The sequence below is a fragment of the Pelobates fuscus genome, chromosome 11 (genome assembly GCF_036172605.1).
Source record: "Pelobates fuscus isolate aPelFus1 chromosome 11, aPelFus1.pri, whole genome shotgun sequence".
Lineage (NCBI taxonomy): Eukaryota > Metazoa > Chordata > Amphibia > Anura > Pelobatidae > Pelobates > Pelobates fuscus.
Window position 1 is genome coordinate 122,323,284 of NC_086327.1, and position 20,730 is coordinate 122,344,013.

The following is a 20,730-nucleotide window of genomic DNA, read 5'->3' on the forward strand; positions in this document are numbered from 1 at the left end:
GTTGATACCCCTGTTATATTCAGGGTTCACTATCCGAATGGCAAGATGTGGCAAACTGAAGCGCTATTTTTGCCATATTTTGCCAGAAACGCAAGATAAATCAAGGATATCCTTTCTAGACTTGTACACAACAAAAAAAGTTGTTTCGGACCAAAATGTTACTGTATTTCGGTAAAGCAGTATTTTGGCCATGTGGTGATTTGGCTCATCTGAATATCATTAACGAAAAAAGATTTAGAAAACTAATCAGTGGGCGTGAAAATGAGCCAGTGTACTGCTGAATATATACATAATATAATTTATAGTATTATATACTATTATACACTGATAGGAGCATTGTTCTGACATTTGGTTTACAGATCAAGTGAGATAGAATGACCAATAGAATGAGAAGCAGGATCAGAAGTAAAAATAAAATCAATATTTATTAAATTTAAATATAGATTTTTTTTTTAATTTTCTTTTACTGCGACTCCTTTTTTCCCTGACCTGTGAATAAAATCAACATTTAGTGGCTCTCCCCCACCCACCAATCATCTTTTTTTGGCATCAGGGGTGTAACTCCAAATTACGAATCAAAACGAACATGCTCATCCATTGCATGATTTGTCTGTTCCGGGGTTCCACTACATTTTGGCATTGCGTTCGGTAATTGTATGATCACCCACTTGGCCCACATTTGCACAGATTGCAGTTATTTTGCATTTTACTGATATTCCCGAACAGTCTGTGTGAGTTTTTTCTAACCAGTGGGGTTATTCGCTAAACTCCAAATTTCACTGAAATTCATTTAGATTGTAAAATCGAGGCTGAAATAGCCGAGCTGTGATTAGACGTTTTTTTACTGATGCAGATATTTTAGCCTACATTTAGCAATTTGGATTCAGGAAAACATGGTGTATTCAGAGAGTTTTATATATATATATATATATATATATATATATAATATAAAAATATATTCCCTAGGACACATCACTTGTGCATACTGATACTGACAACATGTGAGAAGTGTGTAGAATTCATACTCTGCAGGAGGGAACTTTTAATTTGAGCAATCAGTTGATTTTTCACTTGTAGTGTGTGAATGCTACATACTGCAGGGCAGCATTCTACATGTGTTGGTGTCCAGGAAAGTAGAGGGAGGTCTGGCCATCCCACCTGTTTGGCTGCTATAGCCCCCTTCTGCACTGCTTGTACTGTGTGAGAGTGATGGGGTATAACTATCCTACCTACCTGTCTGGCTGATACAGCCCCTCTCTGCCTGCACAGTGTGAGTGATAGGGTCTGAGCTGACTATTCTATCTGTCTGCCTGCACAGGATTTGTGAGTGATGGGGTCTGGCTATCTCACCTGTCTGCCTGCGCATAGTGTGAGTGATGGGGTCTGGCTAACTCACCTGTCTGACAGTTAGAGTTCCCCTCTGCCTGCACTGGGTGTGAGTGATGGGAGTCTGGCTATCCCACCTGTCTGCCTGCACTGGGTGTGAGTAATGGGGGTCTGGCTGTCCCACCTGTCTGCCTGCACTGGGTGTGAGTGATGGGGCTCTGGCTCTCTTACCTGTCTGCCTGCACTGGGTGTGAGTGATGGGAGTCTGGCTATCCCACATGTCTGCCTGCACTGGGTGTGAGTGATTGGAGTCTGGCTATCCCACCTGTCTGCCTGCACTGGGTGTGAGTGATGGGGGTCTGGCTATCCCACCTGTCTGCCTGCACTGGGTGTGAGTGATGGAGGTCTGGCTATCCCACCTGTCTGACAGTCTGCCTGCGCTGAGTGTGAGTGAGGACACTCCCAGTGGGAGGGCAGCCCGGAGGAGATGACAGGTTCCCCGTGTGTTAGGACTGGGAGTGGCAGTCCTGTGCCCACCCTGTTGATGAGAGCAGAGGAGGAGCAGTGAGGGCTGGAGAGCTGAGTGAGGAGGGAAGCCAGGGATCTGATGAGGATTCACAGCCCGGGCTCTGCGTTCTCTTTATGGAATGTTGCTGGTAACTCTCCTCCTGCTGTGTTCTATGCAGAAAGGTGAGTCTGACCTCGGGGGCACCTCCAGGGCAGGGGGGCATTCACTGGCAGAGTGACCCGGGCTGTTTGCGGGTACTGGGACCCTGGCAGAGTGACCCGGGCTGTGTGCGGGCACTGGGACCATTCCTGGCAGAGTGACCCGGGCTGTGTGCGGGCACTGGGACCATCCCTGGCAGAGTGACCCGGGCTGTGTGCGGGCACTGGGACCATTCCTGGCAGAGTGACCCGGGCTGTGTGCGGGCACTGGGACCATTCCTGGCAGAGTGACCCGGGTTGTGTGCGGGCACTGGGACCATTCCTGGCAGAGTGACCCGGGTTGTGTGCGGGCACTGGGACCATCCCTGGCAGAGTGACCCGGGCTGTGTGCGGGCACTGGGACCATTCCTGGCAGTGTGACCCGGGCTGTGTGCGGGCACTGGGACCATCCCTGGCAGAGTGACCCGGGCTCTGTGACCACTTAGTGCTGACGGGACCCCGTCCTGACCCATTTACTGCCAGGGGCCACTTCATGGTACACGCAGCATGGCATGAATGGGTGATGAATGTAATGCCAGTCAGTATCTCGGAGTGTCATTACTACGGCAGTCAGTGCTTCAATGGATGAAACACCGCTGTGCCAATCGATCTGTTTCAGTGCCAGTTATGTGCCAATATCACTGTTTTCTGTATAAAAGTGACGGAGTATGAGTGCTAGCTCTGTGCCACTCCGTGTTTCAGAAAGAGTGCTAGCTCTGTGTTTCTGTAAGAGTAAGAGTGCTAGCTCTGTGCCACTCTCTGTGTTTCAGTAAGAGTGCTAGCTCTGTGTTTCAGTAAGAGTGCTAGCTCTGTGTTTCAGTAAGAGTGCTAGCTCTGTGTTTCAGTAAGAGTGCTAGCTCTGTGTTTCAGTAAGAGTGCTAGCTCTGTGTTTCAGTAAGAGTGCTAGCTCTGTGTTTCAGTAAGAGTGCTAGCTCTGTGTTTCAGTATGAGTGCTAGCTCTGTGCCACTTCTCGTTGTTGTTAGTATATGAGTGCTAGACTAGTTCTGTTGCATCTCAGAGTTTCGGTATATAAGTGCCGTTTCTGTGCCAGTCTTAGATTTGTCGATATATGAGTTACAATGCTTTGCCAATCTCAGGGTTTCTGTATATGAGTGCCATTTTTCTGCCAGTTTCAGTGTTTCTGTATAGGAGTGCCATTTTTGTGCCAGTCTCAGTGTTTCTGTATAGGAGTGCCATTTTTGTGCCAGTCTCAGTGTTTCTGTATAGGAGTGCCATTTTTGTGCCAATCTCAGTGTTTCTGTATAGGAGTGACATGTTTGTGCCAATCTCAGTGTTTCTGTATATGAGTGCCATTTTTCTGCCAGTTTCAGTGTTTCTGTATACAAGTGACATTTTTGTGCCAGTCTCATTTTTTCTGTATAGGAGTGCCATTTTTGTGCCAGTCTCAGTGTTTTAGTATATATGTGCCAGTCTGGTGCCAATATCGGTGTGTTTTAGTAAATGAGTGCCTGCTCTGTGTCAGTGTTCCAGTTTTTTAATGACATTTCTCTTCCACTAATTATTGTGGGAAGCCATATTTGTGCCAGTCAGTGTTTGAGGAGCAGTTCTGTACCAGTCAGTATCTCAATGTCTGTATGCCAATTCTATACCAGTCAGTATCTCAATGTGAGTGTGCCAATTCTATGCCAGTCAGTATCTCAATGTGAGTGTGCCAATTCTATGCCAGTCAGTATCTCAATGTGAGTGTGCCAATTCTATGCCAGCGCCATTTCACTGTAAATGCCAGTTCTGTGCAAGCAGAATGTTAGTGTGAGTGCCAGTCAGTATTTCAGTTTAAACCAGTTAGTATTCCACCCCAGTTTGAGGGACTGTTCAGTACGTTCTTGTGTAAGCAGTCACTCAGTAAAAACCATAAGTTTGTTAGTGTGCCCTCTGCCTCTTGGTGGTCCATGCCCTTTACTGCTCCCTGGCATTCTGAGATACTCATCATTTAGCAGTTAATTCACTTCTTTTGTTTGTTTAAAAATGTGCTATTGATATCCTCCTCAGCATGCAGGAAACTGGCTACAAAATCCATGTATTTTACAATAAGGACATTACATGCTATCTATCTATCTATCTATCTCAGATTTATCCATTATTTTTTTTTCATTGCACACAGATATTAAAAACGATGTCATGTGGTGCTTGCTAACTATCAATGATTTTCTTGTATATTTTTATTCTGACTTGTATTTTATTGCATTGTATGTCATTATACTCTGTCTTATATCTTGTATACCTTTAATGCATTGTATTGTCACCTGTATCACTTTAATCCATTGTATTATATAGAAGGTGTGCATTTTAATATATTGCATTCCTTTAATATATTGTATGGCATTTTTTAATTTCATTTTTTTTTTTTTGCATTAATTGTTGATCTGTTTAGGATATATTGAGTTGTTTTATCCAAAATGGGATTCCTTAACCATATGGCTCTGGTTGGAATATGTTGATATGTTTTACGCAAAACTGGATTATTTAAGCCTAAGGTTACATGCGGCTGTTCACATGGGTCATTGGCTACACATATGCCTGTGTATATTTGAGTTTGACTTCCATATATGGCATTACAGAAGGCTCCACCTTTGCGCAATAGTAGATGGTGCTAAACATCTACAAGTACTTGGGTACAGGGTACACTTTAATGGCATTTATAATGTTTAGCTTAAGTGGTGTAAAATATAGACCTATTGGGAGTGTTTGTTAAATGGGCTTCAGATTTTTTTTTGTTTTGTTTTTCATCTCTTTTTTTCTAAATAATTTCATAGCCATTTGATATGTTTAGTATAACATATAATGTGTCCCTAATTCACGATTTAGGGATTTATTGACTTAACTAAATGCTTTGAGGAATTGACAGGAGAATTGTAAATTATAGGCCAAAATATTCAAAAATGGAAAACATAAGTTTGAAGAAATGTTTCCAGTTTGGTGCCATTGGGTTAAAACGTGAAATTCATTTGACAATCCTCCGTAATCTCTGTTTAGTGAATTGACCCTTTAAGTGAAAACTGTACAATTCAATGTAGGACCAACATTCTATTAAAGAGGAGAAATCTGGGAAAATCCAAATGTGAGAGGAGTGGGTGTATGGATCGCTGGTATATCAGCAGTGGAAGGTTGGGGTAAAATAGTCAAATTTGGTCAAATTATCCAAAAATGTACCTTTCTGTGGTTCTCTAGACACTGGAGCTCACGATTCTGACAGCAATGGGTTAATCACAGATTGGCCTGATTGCTCAATGAAGAAAATACCTGGTTATAAGTAAATGCATAATAATAGAACTTCATATCTGACTATCTAGAGGGGTACCCTAAATATGACACTAAATTTTGGACTTATAAGTCCTAAACTTCTATATACCTCTAAAAAGAACATATTGCTATATGGAAACTGCAGAAGCGCTTTGCAGAGCAAAATACATCCGCAGTGTACATAACATCCATTTTGTAATGTGCAGAGCCGTCTGTCTGTCATTTTGCAGAGCAGTTAGGTGGAAAGTGGTCTGCTTATATCGTGTGATGAGCAGTGGTTGCATAAAAATCTTGGATATCATATTTAGAGCAGTTCCCAGTACAATGTGCAGAGTTAAAGCAGTAGAATATGTTAAAAATCGCCTTTGAAGCTTGATGTCCTTTACGCTTGCCGAGGATGTGTGTTGCAGAGCTTTGCGCCTTCAGTGGTGTGCATAGCAGTTACGCAGAGCAATGCTCGTCTTTAATGTGCAACGATGAGTTCAGTGCAGCGTGTGGTCCTTTAATTCATGGATCATTGGACGCAGAGCGAGTTTCCTCTTTAATTTGCATTGCAGAGCATTGGCTGAAGCGTAATATTTGCTTAGCAATTTCCCTGTTATCTGTGGCGCAGTGGTGACCTACCCATGTCCCTCTAATTTGCGGATTTTGTAGTTGCCCAGTTGATCTGTGTTTGGAATTTGTTGCGGAGCATGTTGAGTAGAATTTCTGAAGACCCTTGCACTGCAGAGCATGTTACTTTGTACAGTGCGGAGCAGTGGTGCACGTTAATGTGAGTGTAGAGTGCTATCATTTTATTTTGCGGAACTGTTAGAAGTGATTTCTCTGCTTCGTTGAATGAATAGATATAGCAGAATGATTTATCTTTTTATATTCCTGTACATACATGGGTCCTTTCTTCCTTTGCTGATGTCAGTATCAATTTCTCTCTTGCACGCCCGCTTTCACACTCTGTGCCACCCATCTGCCATGTATCTTTCCCAATACACCCCCACCTGCTTTCCCTCTACCTGGGTGATTTGAATATTACCTGTCTCGCTGCTGCCTTTGTTTGCCCTAGCTCTGTGTAAGGACCTGATGCTTAGATTGTGTTGCCAGGAAGGCACTATAAACACACAAGTTATGACACAGAAAAGACCATTGTCTACAGCCTTGGACAAGCCTGGACCTGCAACCACAGATTCCAACCCATGTATAGAAACTGAAACTGGCATTGCAAAGGTTAAGCAATATCATGCCCTTAACCCCTTCACTGCCATTTCCCCTTGGCCACATAACCAATACACTGGAAGAGGTTTTGTGATGGCACAATGTGAAGTAAAGGTTGAGGATTATAATGCTGTCGATAAGTATAAGACTTTTTTAAAAACTCAGACCTTATACGACCCCTGGCCATCTTTTAAGAACAGGATTTGAAGTTCACCTAGGTATCGGGTTACCTAATGCACCTCTTATGGTACTGAGGTAGGTTATGTTCTCAATAGGCCATGAAATCGTGTAACACAATTTCCTTTTCACATCCTATTTCCCTGTATCTTCTGTGCAACACATTGTATGAAATCTGAGGTCTCTCAGGCATTAACATGCTTCCCTGCAGAGCTTACAATCAAATCCTCTTTCAACAATCTGTCGCACCACTGGCAATTGTCTGCATGAAATATGCATTACAAGGGGTTATTTTAGTTTCTGCACATTTGAAACAAATATTTAGACATGGCCATGTAGAACATTAATGTGTTTTTTTTTTTTTTAGAATTTTATTTCCAATAGATATACATATTGAGCCTTTGAAGCTTCACACGAGTTTCTAATCAGTTTTCTTTTAAATCTGATTATAAATGTTGATTCCCTAGGTCTGGTGACCCATTTTGCACGCATGTATCTAAATTTTCAGAATTGTACATGTAACTCTTCTTAGAATCATTACATTTATTTGTACGCATACACACGCGCACACATTTTTTTTTAATCGGAACCACACATAAATGAGAAAAGCTGAAATGCGGCGTAAAAATGGGGACGAGAAAAATCTGGGTTCCACGACTACTCAGCATTTAAAAAATGTAAAAAATCCAACCACACCCCAGTGTATTTTCTCTCCAAATTACAATCTAAAATTTTTGGGGTTAAGGGGCAGGTCCACTACAGTATAAGACTATATAAGTGTTTTATTACACATATTGTGTGAATGTGTCTTATACACAGTGTTTCTTTGCATAAAATGCTTTTACTATACTGCAGGCTTCCATTTAGCCAGCTGAATAGATGGTGACACATGAATGAGTGTATATTTGCATATGTTTATGCATTCATACTGGGGGTTTGCAAATTGCATACGACTGAGATCCCTGGATCATTCGTAGATATTTTTACATTGAGGTGTAGTGGGGTCAGATGAGGAGTGTATTGTAAGACCAGATTTCATTCTGTGCACCTTCCACGCACTGAAAAAACCCCAGTACTTTCTTAGATGTACTCTCTGTAATTTTAAAGCATTACCTTCCCTCTTCCTTACCCTTGGCCGCTGGGATGCACCCTGCGATCCTCATTAATCAGAAGGTCACACCTCAAGCACTCTCATAGATTCTTCTGTTCAAGGCTAGCGAACCCAGCGCCACAAACACAATTTATTGTCTGTTAATTAGCTCAATTAACCCCATCCATTTCTCGCCATCCTCCAAGTCTCTCTATGAATATTCAAAATAAAACATAAAATACTGTTTTTTGTTTTTTTATATTATTTAAAATCTGTTCTGTATTTTTAGTAGGATACAGTGTGACCAAGCTGTATGCTGCCTCTAATTATTCCTGTACCTACGGCTCATTAACCCTTCCTAGACCTGGAAGAAGAGGGGCAGGGGAGAAACGCAACCATTTGTCTTAATTTGCCTTGCGATGCATTTTATCATAAGAAGCCATCACAGACTTGCAAGATGCTCTTGGCTGATCATATTCAGATTTAGTGGAGCGTGCGAGAATATGCCAGCGAGTATGTGCTCTTTAGAAAGAGAGCCACATTTTAGGGGAAGCAACCCTCCCCTCTCCTCGTTTTATTAAAAAATGCAGAATTATATTTTCAATACCCTGTTTTTTTTTATAATGTCTTTTTGTTTCTTTAGAACACCATTAAACTGGCAGACGTCCTTAACCCGCCAACATGGTTGTGAAAGTCATACAAAAACCATTTGTTCTTGCATGCAAGTGTTATTTGCCATTCCATAATATATTCCATTTTTTGAATTTGCAAATGACGTGCTTGAATCTCGACAATTTACATTAAAGAGCAAGAGAGAAAGGGGGAAAAAAAGGGGGGAAAAAGGGAAAATGATCACCGAGCCCTGCAGCATATCTTGCCGCACTGGCAATGTAGTGGTTAAAAGGGTCATGTTTTTGGCAGTTTAGGTTAGGCGGCTTAGATTTTTGGCGATGTAATCCCATGTAACGAAGGTTTTGTTAATGAAAATGGAACACTGCATTTCTATCGGAATTCCGCTTGTGATAGCTAATAAACCAGTATTTTGTTTTGCCTAAAACCCACAAAAAAAAACCCGCTATCAAGCTTATCACGTTCACAATTCAGTTCTTATAGGAGCCTTTCTGGATTCTTGCATCTGGCACGGAGTGAGTTAAGTGTGACAGCGAGAGAGCTCGAGATTCAGGGGTTGGCTTTTTTGCACTTCATTTGTTTATGTTAATATTTGCGACAGAAATAAGATGCATGCAGGAGGGGGATGGATGTAGGAGGGTGGGTGACTGGGGTATATGGAGTGTGTTGTGTTTTTTTTTTTTTTATCTCTCATGTCTCTGTGCAATTCCTTTAGTTTATAGCAAATCAATTGCAAAAAAGAAGCAATCTTTGCAATCTTCCCACCCTTTTTAATTTTTTTTTAAAATGTATTTTGTCTACCTCCTAGTTGGCAAAAGGAAGATTCTATAAAGTATCAATTTTTAGAAAAAAAATGGTTTATTACATAAATTTGTGGTTTGTATGTTTCTGTGATGGTTTGGTGGATCTGCATGTGTCCATTGGCAGCAATCGGGACAGATACAGTGACAGCATTGCTATGTGAGTTACTGGGACACACAGGGGTTTATTCACTCAACAGTCAATTGTAGTCAGTTGAAAATTGAATTGCAAAATGCAGGGGAAAAGTGCTGGAATAAATCTCAATCTGTACTATAGTCGGATATTTAAAACTGGATGGTTCATTGTGTGTTCTGCTATTTCTGTATGTGGCAGGTGTTTTAAAAGGTAGATACCCAAACTGCAAAGCTACACTCTGATGATGATTTACCACTCTTAATGTTTGCAAAGCATCATGGTAGTTTTAGTTCTATGACAGCTGGAGTACACAGTAGTGCAAAAAATGTGTGGCCACCCTTGTAAGTAGTGCATTAGATTTTATCATCAATGCCCATTGCCGATCATTTCCGGAGATAAACACACAGTTTTGTGACTTCTAACGTGGCTCAGTAAAAGAAAATTTTAACATGTCAATATCTCATATTTATCCCACGGCCTAACTGTATGTCTTATTGTGGAGTGGTAGGAGTTAAAAGCGAACAGAGCTATGCACTAAAGTAGAATTCAAAGTACATTTCAAATGTAAGGCCAAAATGGAAAATATTCTCTAAGTCAGCAATGCGTCCAATTCGATAATTATGGCCTTAAATTTTAAAGTCACCTTCGTGAATAACCCTGAAAGTGTTTGGCCAGTGCTGAAGCGTGCCCTCAGTTGCTGCAGTCACTACCAAGCTCCTATCCCTCCACTACATCTCCTACCTTCCACTATACTATCGACCCCACAAGCTGAATGAAACAAAATGAGTTTCCGTGGGCAAGTCCTGAACACAACTTTGTGAACATCATGCAGTGTTACATTGATCTGCGTAAAGTTTGCCATGACTGGACCCTGGGTAAATACTTTCTGAGATGATGTACCATCCTTAACGTCTGGCGGTCCTATAGATCACCCTGTATTTGACGAATGCCAAGAGAATGCTTCCTGACTGCACAGCACCAACAGCAAGATTTGGGAAATTGTTCATGGTCTTGGTTGTTTATCGTGGTTCAGGCTTCATCTGGTACATCCAGTGGATATCTTAATTCTACAGAATACACTGACATTTCAAATGGTAACTTATTACCAAATATATGCCAGTATATTTATTATACACTGTTTCCAGCAATATATACATATATATATTGCCCTCAAGTAAAGATGAAATGCTTTCTTGATCGTTGTGGAAGAGCTTGATTATCATGCATGGAACCATGATCTCAACAATGATCAACTTTTGGGATGGATTTGAGTACAGACTGAGGCCAGGCCTAGTTTCCTAAATTCTTTTGTGGCTAAATGGAATTAAATCCCAGATGCATTATCATGTCTGTGATTTAAGAAGAAAACTTTTGACGAGCAGTTGTCCACATACAATTGTAGAGACCAGACATTGATATGAATCCTCATACAATTTATGTACAAGAACACAACGGACGAGGGACCTTGGATGTCTGTCAAGTTTAGACACTTGCATAGAAAGGACGACTCTGTATGCCAAGCTTTAGCTTACATTGGGATATAATGATCTTGTTGATGTTTGTCTTTGTAGAGACAAGATCTTTCTTTGAGAGACATGTTTACATGCCCAGTTCCACCATACTGGTGTATTTTTGCCAAGTTTATGTGCAGGAATATTGTCTTAGCTCTATAAACCTGGACATTTCAGCATTAGTAGGGCTTTAAACAGAACTTGCCATATCCTTGCCTCCACATAACCATTGCCATACAGCCATGGTACCTGGTGCTGAGAACTTGGTCTCCACACGTCTCATGATGGTTTCTGAGTCCTACCCTGGGTGTCTATATTCAAATCTATAGATGCTGCATTGACGGGTACCATGTTTGTTTAGAATGTCTTGGAGCAGGGTTAGCAATAGACATAGATTCCAGATATTATAGAACTACAACTTTCATGACGTTTTGCCAGCCGTTAGCATGTTAAAGCATCATGGAAGTTGCAACATTTGAGAATTTACCGTTTATTTACTCATGTCTTCAAGTTACTGGTGTCCTGTGGCCCTGAAACTCTATCTGAAGAATGAAAGTCATGTAAATGACATACGAGCAGTCCTTCTGGTCTAAGCTGGTCTGATAAAGTGGAAGTTCAGACTTCTCCATCGTTTCAACCAGTATTAATTCGCTGAGCTGGCACGATATAAATCTGGTATGAGTTGATATGAACATATGGAAGTATTTACGTCTGCTTTATCAGATCAACTCAGTGTGAAGTTATTGGGGGGCGACTGACATAGCAAGGTAATAGAGTGACAGATTACTGGTAGACAACGTTCTGGCACTCCTGGTACCATAGCCACTGCAGCATGTAGTGATTATGGTGCCTACAATGTCCCTTCCGGATCAGGGGTTAGGTATATACAATACTATTATAATGGTTATAGCATGTCATTCATTTGTCATGAAGGTGTGAAATGTCTGTAGACTCTAGATCAATACACATATGAAGAAGGCCCAATATAAGATGTTGGTATGTAACTGTGCAGATAAGATAAGCCGGCAGTCGTACCTGTGACCTGTACCCTAATGTTGGAACTGGCCTGCAGGAGAATTCGTTGTCATGTCTCAGAATGTGTGAACCATGCTCATATAGTGAAAAGATCTCAACTTCAGCTGAGTTAAAAATTCAAATGTTTATTTAAGCACCATAACCACTACTGCTCATTTTAGTGCTTATAGAGTCTCTGGTTATTTCCCCCACTGGTTTGTGTCAAACCCAGGGCTGGATTTCCCACAAGGCCACTGTGGCCTCGGGGTTGCAGGCAGGAGGGTGGCGGCAGGGCGTGTAGGGATATCAGAGGTCTCCCACACTTGTCTGCCCATACTCCTGCTGCGACCTGCAAGGCCGGCACCTGAATAGAGAGACCGTAATAGGTTTCCCTCGCAGTGTATGAGCTTTGCCCAGGTTACCATTGCAATGCTCTGATACATTTCCTGGTGCCAGCCAGAAGAAACTGTCTGCACCCACTGGCGGTGCAGACATTCTGCATCTCCAACCAGACCACCAGGGATTATGATACCCCCCTCCTTGGCCCAAGGTAAGCCTAAGGAGGGAAAATAGGCTTTAGTTTAGTGTCTGTTTTTTCATAAAAAATCATAATGATATATACACTTTAGCCACAGCCCCCCCCACTACAACCCCTAACCCCCACTATAGCTAATATCCCCTAAACTACATCTACCACTATAGAAGCTATAACCCCAATCCCACACTAGAGCCACTGCCCCACTACAAAACTCTATACCCCCATCGCAGTGCTATTCCCTCCCTATAGCCCCTATCCTGCCACTACAGCTACTGTCTCTCCACTACAGCCATTGTTCCCCATTATTGCCCTTATACCCACCTCTACAGTCGATATCCCATCACTATAGCCCCTTAACCCCTTAGTCCATGTCCCACCACTATAGCCCATATCTTTCTACTAAAGCCCTTATCACTCTATAACCCCTATTCCCCCACTACAGCCCAAAACATAAGAAGCAACCCTCTTACACACAAGCCCACATGCATTCAACACCACAAGCAGCCTCTACACACATGCTTTATACCCTCTCCCAGTCCAGCCCCACTTATCATCCAACCACCAACCTAGTCACATTCACCATTCAAACATTCATCATAATCTTGTCTCTGTCTCTGTCTCTGTCTCTCTGTCTCTGTCTCTCTCTCTCTGTCTCTCTCTCTCTCTCCCCCTCCCTCTCTCTCTCTCTCTCTCTCTCTCTCCCCCTCCCTCTCTCTCTCTCTCTCTCTCTCTCTCTCTCTCTCCCTCTCTCTCCCCCTTTTTTGAGCATTGTTGGAATGCATGACCATAAAACACAAAGTGTCCAGATTTGCATATATGGACAGTTCATATTTGTATTGTTTATATATTACAAACATAGTACAAGTAAATGACTTAGCAACACTGTAACAATAGTGCGTCTCAAATAAGTTTGCAGTCTAAGGAGGGTGTGAGCATTGCTTACAATATGCAGTGTTTGCCTAACATATATAGACACCGCACAGCAGGGAAAGGAATCCTCTTCTAGGTTATTTACTAGACACAGAATTGTAGTGAATTGAAAACAAAATTGCAAACTTTAGACTAAAATGGTTAAGCTCCAACTATGTAGCCCATGGATCAGCGCAGCTAAGAGGAATAGGCCTTGACAGAGCCAGGAGGTAGGCATAGCAGCCACAGGAAGTTAGTGACAGCTAGCATGCTGGGTAGGGCAGAGCCATAAGGGGAGTATTTACACAAGCCATTATATGAAGTGGCCATTTTAACTGAACCTAAGCTTACCTGTCAGTTGTCCCTCCCACCCTCCCTGTATTTGGTTAGGTTAGTTGATTTCCCGTTTTTTTCACAGCAGCGGGGAATGGCCTGGTTAAATCGGAGGGTAGATGGTGGAGAAAGTGGGCATCCTGAGGTTTAGTGTGGATTGGGCAGTGTTGAACGTGGTTGGTAGGTTCGAGCCCGTCGGTGGCTCCGAACCTGGGGATGTGGTGGTGTCTTGGTACACCCTACACTGGAACTGGTGGGTAGCGGTGTCTTGGTACACCCCTATAATGGATATGGTGGGTAGCGGTGTCTCGGTACACCCCTACAATTTAACCGGGTGGAAATGTGATCATATTGGGCTGCCAGTTTCTGTATTAACATGTTTTTTAGATTGTTATCTATTGTTATTATTGTGGGGTCATTGCTAGGGGTATGTTATGTATATGGGGGGATGTTAACTTTAATAAGATTTGTTGACAATGACCCCATTTGTTATTCCTTAATTATTTTATTAATAATTTAATAAAGCTGTGGACTAATTATTTCCAACAGTATAACCTGTGTCCGTGTTTTAATGGGGGTTTGGGTAAGGTTAGCGCATATGCCGGCAAATCCAACTGTGCACCTGTCATGGCTGGGTTGGAGAATGTGTTGGTATCCACTATTGTTGCCTATTTTGCAGTTCAGTGTGTAGTGAATAAACACCATATTCAGCACACAGTATACAAGCCCATCATGATTTTGTTGTCTAATTATAAATATACAAGTATTACTTTAAAGGAACACCTTGGACACCATAACTACTTCATTGAAATAAAGTTGTTATTGTGCCAGGAGCCCCCTTGGCGCTACCTTACATTTTACATATATAAAGATGTTTTCACCACTTCTGTGGGGTACCTTAGCTGTTCCTAGAACTGCACTCTTCAGATCAGTGATCTCCGATATCCCACCTGGAATCTGTTGCAGCAACTCCCCCCAACTAGGGAGTCACAGCCCCGAGTGCTCCTCTCACAGCTGGGACAACCATTACCGCCACTATCCACGTCCTTTCTAGCTCTTCTTTCAGTCCTAGGCATTTGTCCCATCTCATCTCATTTGTTCCTTCTTCCCGATGTTATAGTCACTGGGTATTGCCACATCCACCACCACTGCAATCTTCCATTCCTGGTCTACCACCACGATGTCAGGTTGGTTGGCCAGTACTTGCTTGTCTGTCTGTAATTCTCAACTACCCTTTGTGGCATCTACCATCTGGACTTGGGCAGGTCCAGCCCATATTCTGAGCAGATGTTTCGATATTTAAGAAGTCCCTCAAAACACATCTGTTTAGAGATGCTTATGGAATCCCAGTGCCACTTCTCTATACTTATTCTAATCTGTCCCTTGCTCTCCTAAAAGAGCCATACTCCACTCTCACCTCCAGTTCTGCTACTTTTCCACCTTGTTTGGTGGTTGTCACCCTTGCTGCGCTGTTGTGTATTTGTGCCCCACCTCCTCTAGACTGTAAACTCGTTTGAGGAGGGCCCTCACCTACCTATTGTTCCTGTGTCACTATGTAATTGTCTCATTTATTGTAAATTTCCCCCTTTCATAATATTGTAAAGCGCTGCGGAATTAGTTGACGCTATATAAATACCAATAATAATAATAATAATAATACACAATCCCAGCGACTTGGTTGTGTATCTCAGTATATACTGTCCCTGCTAACATCTTGCACCCGGTTGCTATGTGCTGGGTTGTCTCCGAGGCCTCTTTGCACAGTCTGCACCCTGGGTCTTCCCTGGTGTGGTATTCTATTCCAAGGATCTGGTTCTGATTGCCTATTCCTGTGCTGCTAGGATTAATGTCTCAGTGCTGTCTTTCAGTCCTGCCTTTTCCAACCACTGGTAAGATTTTGTCATGTGAGCCACAAGTTCCAAGCCATCAACACATATGTTCTACCATGATCTATACACCATAACCACTTCATTAAGCTAAAGCTGTTTTGGTGCCTATAGTGTCCCTTTTATAAAAGTTTGATAATTTAGCAATACGCAGTGTATTTGTTATGGTACTTGAGTCTCCATTTAAGGGTGGCAAAGCATTATAGAAGTTGTAATTTTGGGGGTCTTACCTATTACACGCTCCTCCCACAGGCTTATTAACAGTGACTTTTAAATGTAAGGTAAAAGTAGCTGAAATGGAAAAATTCTCTAAGTCCGCTATGTTTTCATCTCAGCTACTCTGGCCATGAATTTGAAATTCACTTTGAATTCTCACTTTACTGACTAATGCTGCTAGTCGAGTAGAAAGTGTACTCTGTATGTTATCCTGCTATTTCTTGACGTTGATCTCAGTGTCTGACTTAGACTCTTGTTTACATATAGAAACCTTCTGTTTCTTTATGTAAATAGTTCTGGTACGTAAGTTGTGTTTAGTGTAAACATGTATAGACAATGAAAGGCATGATATGTCCACGTTCACACGAATGGGTGGATCAGCTGTATACATGTACAGGATTCCTCTACGGGTCATGACGCATATTTGATTGGCTGTCCTATAGCCCATTAAGACTCAATGTATCTATAATCAAAAGCTGCAGCTTCTAGAGAAGGAAGGTGATTTTGAAACGTTTAGGTGCTGCTAGGAAGGTATTAATTGTGCTGTGATATCATTCTCTAATCTGCCTTTATTCACCAGCCACAAGAAAGGCAATGTTTTGATCCTCCCGGGATCTTTATCAAACCTGAGACTTGATGAAGGTCCCAGGAGGACGAAACGTTTCTTTTCTTGTGGTTGGTGAATAAAGGTTAATTGCACATCTACCGGAGTGCTGAATATCTTTGTCATTTGACTATATACTGTGTCTGGGAAATATCAAAGGGCACAATTGATTTCTTACTTTCTGCTTTTATTCTAAAATGGATCTTACTGCAGATTGACAAGGTTATTAATTAGCATATTGGCCAATTTAGGGCTGGAATAATTGGCTATATGATGAATTTCAGATTTAAAACTATAATATTTTGACAACTAATCATCAGCTTGAAAGTTAGCTGCATGATTTAAAGGGCGTGTTGCCGAGGGCGGATCCTTTCTTTATCACGTGACAAGTTGCAGGAAGTGAACAGTCATGGGAGGAAACTCCTAGTATGGGATATAAAAGGCAACTTTTTATAAATTTCACGTGAGAGGTACAAAAAGTGGCGGACTAGGAAAGAGATTTGGTCTGTTTCAAAATTCAGCACCTCTCTGTGGGTACACTCAGAGCCAGATCTATATATTTTTTTTGTTTGTTTGTTTTTGTCTTTTTTTACATGTACATATATGCAAAATTTGGGGTATGCAATTATATGTGTTAATGCAAGAGTTGTTGCTTGTGGGGTTGTGTGTGTGTGGGGAGGGGGGTGGCTGCTTGTTGTGTTGCATTTCTGACAGTATGCCGTTTGTAGGGTTGTGTGTGTGTGGGGGGGGGGATGCTGCTTGTAGGGTTGTTTGTACGACAGTGAGCATGAGAACTGTAGGGCTGCTTGTGTATGGGAGGTGATTGTTAAGGGTTGTGCTGTTTGCGGGGTAGTATATAGGGGCACTAGCTTGTGAGTTAAGTGGGATAGTGGCCGAAGTGTGTGTATCTGGCAGGATTTGGAGTTTGCGTGTGTTTGTTGTTGAGGATAGCGGCTATATAAGGGCTGCATGGTGTGTGTTTTGGTTAGACAAATGGGCCTGCAGAGCGTGTGTAGAAAATTGAGTCTGTTGTATGTGTGTGGAAATTGTGGTTGTAGATAATTTGGGGGGGGTCTGGTCTGTAGTGTATGTGTGCATAGAATAGGGTCTGTAGTGTGCATGGTGAGGTGATAGCACTGGTGTGTTTGTGTGTCTGTGTGTTGTTGGAGGCAGTAGCTGTTTATTGTATGTTGAGGGGGAGGAGGGGTTGTTATTTGCGAAAAAGGTGTACATATAGGTGCTGTAGTGGGAGAATGAGACAGTGGTGGAGTGGGCAGGGGCTGTGGTTCGGGGGCAGATAGTGACTGTAGTGGGAATTCAGGGGCTATAGTGTTAGGAATATTGGTTGTGGTTGGTAGGTAGGAGCTGTGGTGGCTGGATAGTGGCAGTGGTGGGATGGACAGATGCTGTAATGAGAAGAATAGGGGCTGTGGTGGTGGTGGGGGGGAATTGTGGCTATAGTGGGAGAACAGTAACCTGTAGTGGGTGGACTGGTACTGTAGTGTGGGGGACAGGGGCTGACGGACTGCTTAAAAAAAAGGTTTGTTTTAAATAAACAAAAACGTAAAGTTTATTTCCATATTTATGATGCTTACCTTGGGCCAGGGAGGGGGGAAACTTGATCCCTGTTGGTCTGATGGAAGATGCTGCTGTCTTCCCCCCCGGTGGGCACAGATAGCTCCTTCCGGATGGCGCTGGGGTAACCTGTGGCAACGCTCTGTGTGGCGAAACCAACCTCGCCACTGGGCCCTGGAGAAGCCTGTTTGCTAGCCTCCTACCTGCTGACTATGGCCCCTGGGTTATTTGGGGCATATTGTACTTTATATTGCTGCTACTGGCCCTTTAAAATCAGCGTTGGACATATTGGGACTTTTGGGACTACTGTCCCTTTAAGACTGTGGAGCATATTCCAGTATACTGCCTTTAATATTACATATGTATTTATGTGTTGAGTTTAACCTGGGATATGTATGCAGCATTCATCTGCTTGTTCGGTAGAATCACTCCATTCATTATATTGAGTGAAACTACCGAACAACCAGACCACCCAGGAATAAGTGTGCCTCCAATTACAGTTTGCAACAATGTTGCAAACGGGTAATTGGCAATCAGTGTAATGTATTCTTTGTCCTCTGGGTGGCCGCCATTCGGGAAACAAACACGTGGCGGCGGCGGCCATCTTAAACTACCGAACAGCGGTGTTTTGCCGTCGAGTGTCTGGAACTAAAATCGGACACTTGACTAGGCAAACACCGCTGAGACCTCCATACTTCCAGAAATTCGTATAGAAACTACCGAATGACCCGCCGTTCGGTAGAAAGAACCCCACAAACAAGGGAATTCATTCAAACCCTCTCCAGGCTCTATAACACAGGCAATTCGTCTGTTTTCATTACCTTGTTTGTGACCGACCGCAGGGCCAAAATGCATGGAACTGTTTTCGGATACTTTACCCATGCGGTCGGTCAAATCTTTGGAACCCCATATCTCACGAACTGTTCATCCGAATGACTTGAATTTTGGATATGTTTCCCCCCTGAATAAGGGCTATCCAGCAATACTGGATTTAAAGGTGTACCCCCTGTTTTGGGGGTACATCCAGAACTTGGCTGGAAAAGTGTACCGGATAATTGGGTTTAATGTTATCTGAGGGGAGGGGATGTGTGGGCTGAACCATGTATGTGATTGGTTATTTTATGCCTCCCCCTGGGTGTGGCCTGTATGTGGATTATTGTAATAAAAGCCAGGCTGGATGAGCCAGTCCAGAGTTCCTGTTTTACCCTCAAAGTGATGTGTCGTCTCATTATTGGGGGGAAGGATTTATTGCATGCTGTTCCAGTTGATTGCTAGGAGTACAAGCCTATTCGTATGGTTCCTATTCAATGGTCTACAGCATTCATATGCTTGGGAGAATTTAAAAGGTTTCTCGGATTCGGTGATTGTGGTGTCTGCCAGAGTGCTTGGAGTCCTCAGGAAGCACTAGGAGCATCCATTAACGGAGGTACCCGGTCGGGGTGCCAGGCGATCCGTTACACTCTGATACAATAAAATTTTCTTTGTACTTGAGTGCCGGCCCTACATGAGGTCTCCCCTGTCGGCTTGGCCTCACGGCTGGAGAACCTGCCGGCCGAACTTGAAAAAATGCCAATGGGACATTATTTTATCATAAATGGTTTAGAGAAAACCTTTACATGTATATTCTACAGTTTGAAGATTATTTATGTCTATTGTCTCGAAATTAATCATTTTTGGGAGGTACATGTTCCCTGCTATTGCTCTGAACACTGTCCACTCACTTTGATTTAAAAAAGTTGAGTTTAATAAAGTTCACTTACCTCGTTTTCCAACACCGAGACTGCGCTGCAGTTCTTGTCCAATCCAATGCTTTTCATAGAAGCACCGAGGACAAGATACACATGAGCTGCAAGCACCGTGCTCATCCAGTGAGATGCTCTCCAGTAGGCAGTATTTGATTGAAGAACGGAGGCGGACTCGGTTCTCACAAGCGAAGGGCCTTTAGTAGCTGTCAGGAAGACATTCAGGTTTAATGTGACAGGGGTACTGCACCCAGAATACTTCATTGAGACACCGTGTTCTGGGTGCCTGTATGGTCCCTTTTAATATCTGTATGTTCTGACAGTTTGTGCGTATCATACACTAATACATGATCTGTTTATGTGCAATGTAAATCCATAAATAGATAAAGGAACTTTGCATTCTGCTTAATATTTACATGCATACCTCCCAAGTGTCCCTATTTAAAGGACCACTCTAGTGCCAGGAAAACATACTCGTTTTCCTGGCACTAGAGTGCTCTGAGGGTGCCCCCACCCTCAGGGACCCCCTCCCGCCCGGCTCTGGAAAGGGGAAAAGGGTTAAAACTTACCTTTTTCCAGCGCTGGGCGGGGAGCTCTCCTCCTCCTCTCCGCCTCCATTCCGCCCCGTCGGCTGAATGCGCACGCACGGCAAGAGCTGCGCGCGTATTCAGCCAGTCGCATAGGAAAGCATTTACAATGCTTTCCTATGGACGCTTGCGTGCTCTCACTGTGATTTTCACAGTGAGAATCACGCAAGCGCCTCTAGCGGCTGTCAATGAGACAGCCACTAGAGGATTAGGGGGAAGGCTTAACCCATTAATAAACATAGCAGTTTCTCTGAAACTGCTATGTTTATAAAAAAATGGGTTAACCCTAGAAGGACCTGGGACCCAGACCACTTCATTAAGCTGAAGTGGTCTGGGTGCCTAGAGTGGTCCTTTAAGGCTCGAATCCCTCTGTCCCTCTTTTCTATCCTAATGTCCCTATTTTCTAGGAGCTCCATATTATTGCTGTGTCTTGGTGTACAACAGAGCTCCACAGCAATAATACTCCCAGTAATATGTCTT

The 20,730-nt window shown here is 42.8% G+C and overlaps 1 protein-coding gene across 2 annotated transcripts in view; it reads left to right on the plus strand.

The window, feature by feature from the left end:
* The first annotated feature begins 1,880 nt into the window (after positions 1-1,880).
* The window catches only part of DSCAML1 (DS cell adhesion molecule like 1), a 195,380-nt gene continuing 176,530 nt past the window's right edge, over positions 1,881-20,730 (plus strand). For both annotated transcript variants that reach the window (XM_063436831.1, XM_063436832.1), the window contains exon 1: positions 1,881-2,016. In XM_063436831.1, the coding sequence (XP_063292901.1) occupies positions 1,974-2,016 (43 nt within the window). In that variant the 5' untranslated portion in view covers positions 1,881-1,973. The remainder of the gene's footprint in view (positions 2,017-20,730) is intronic.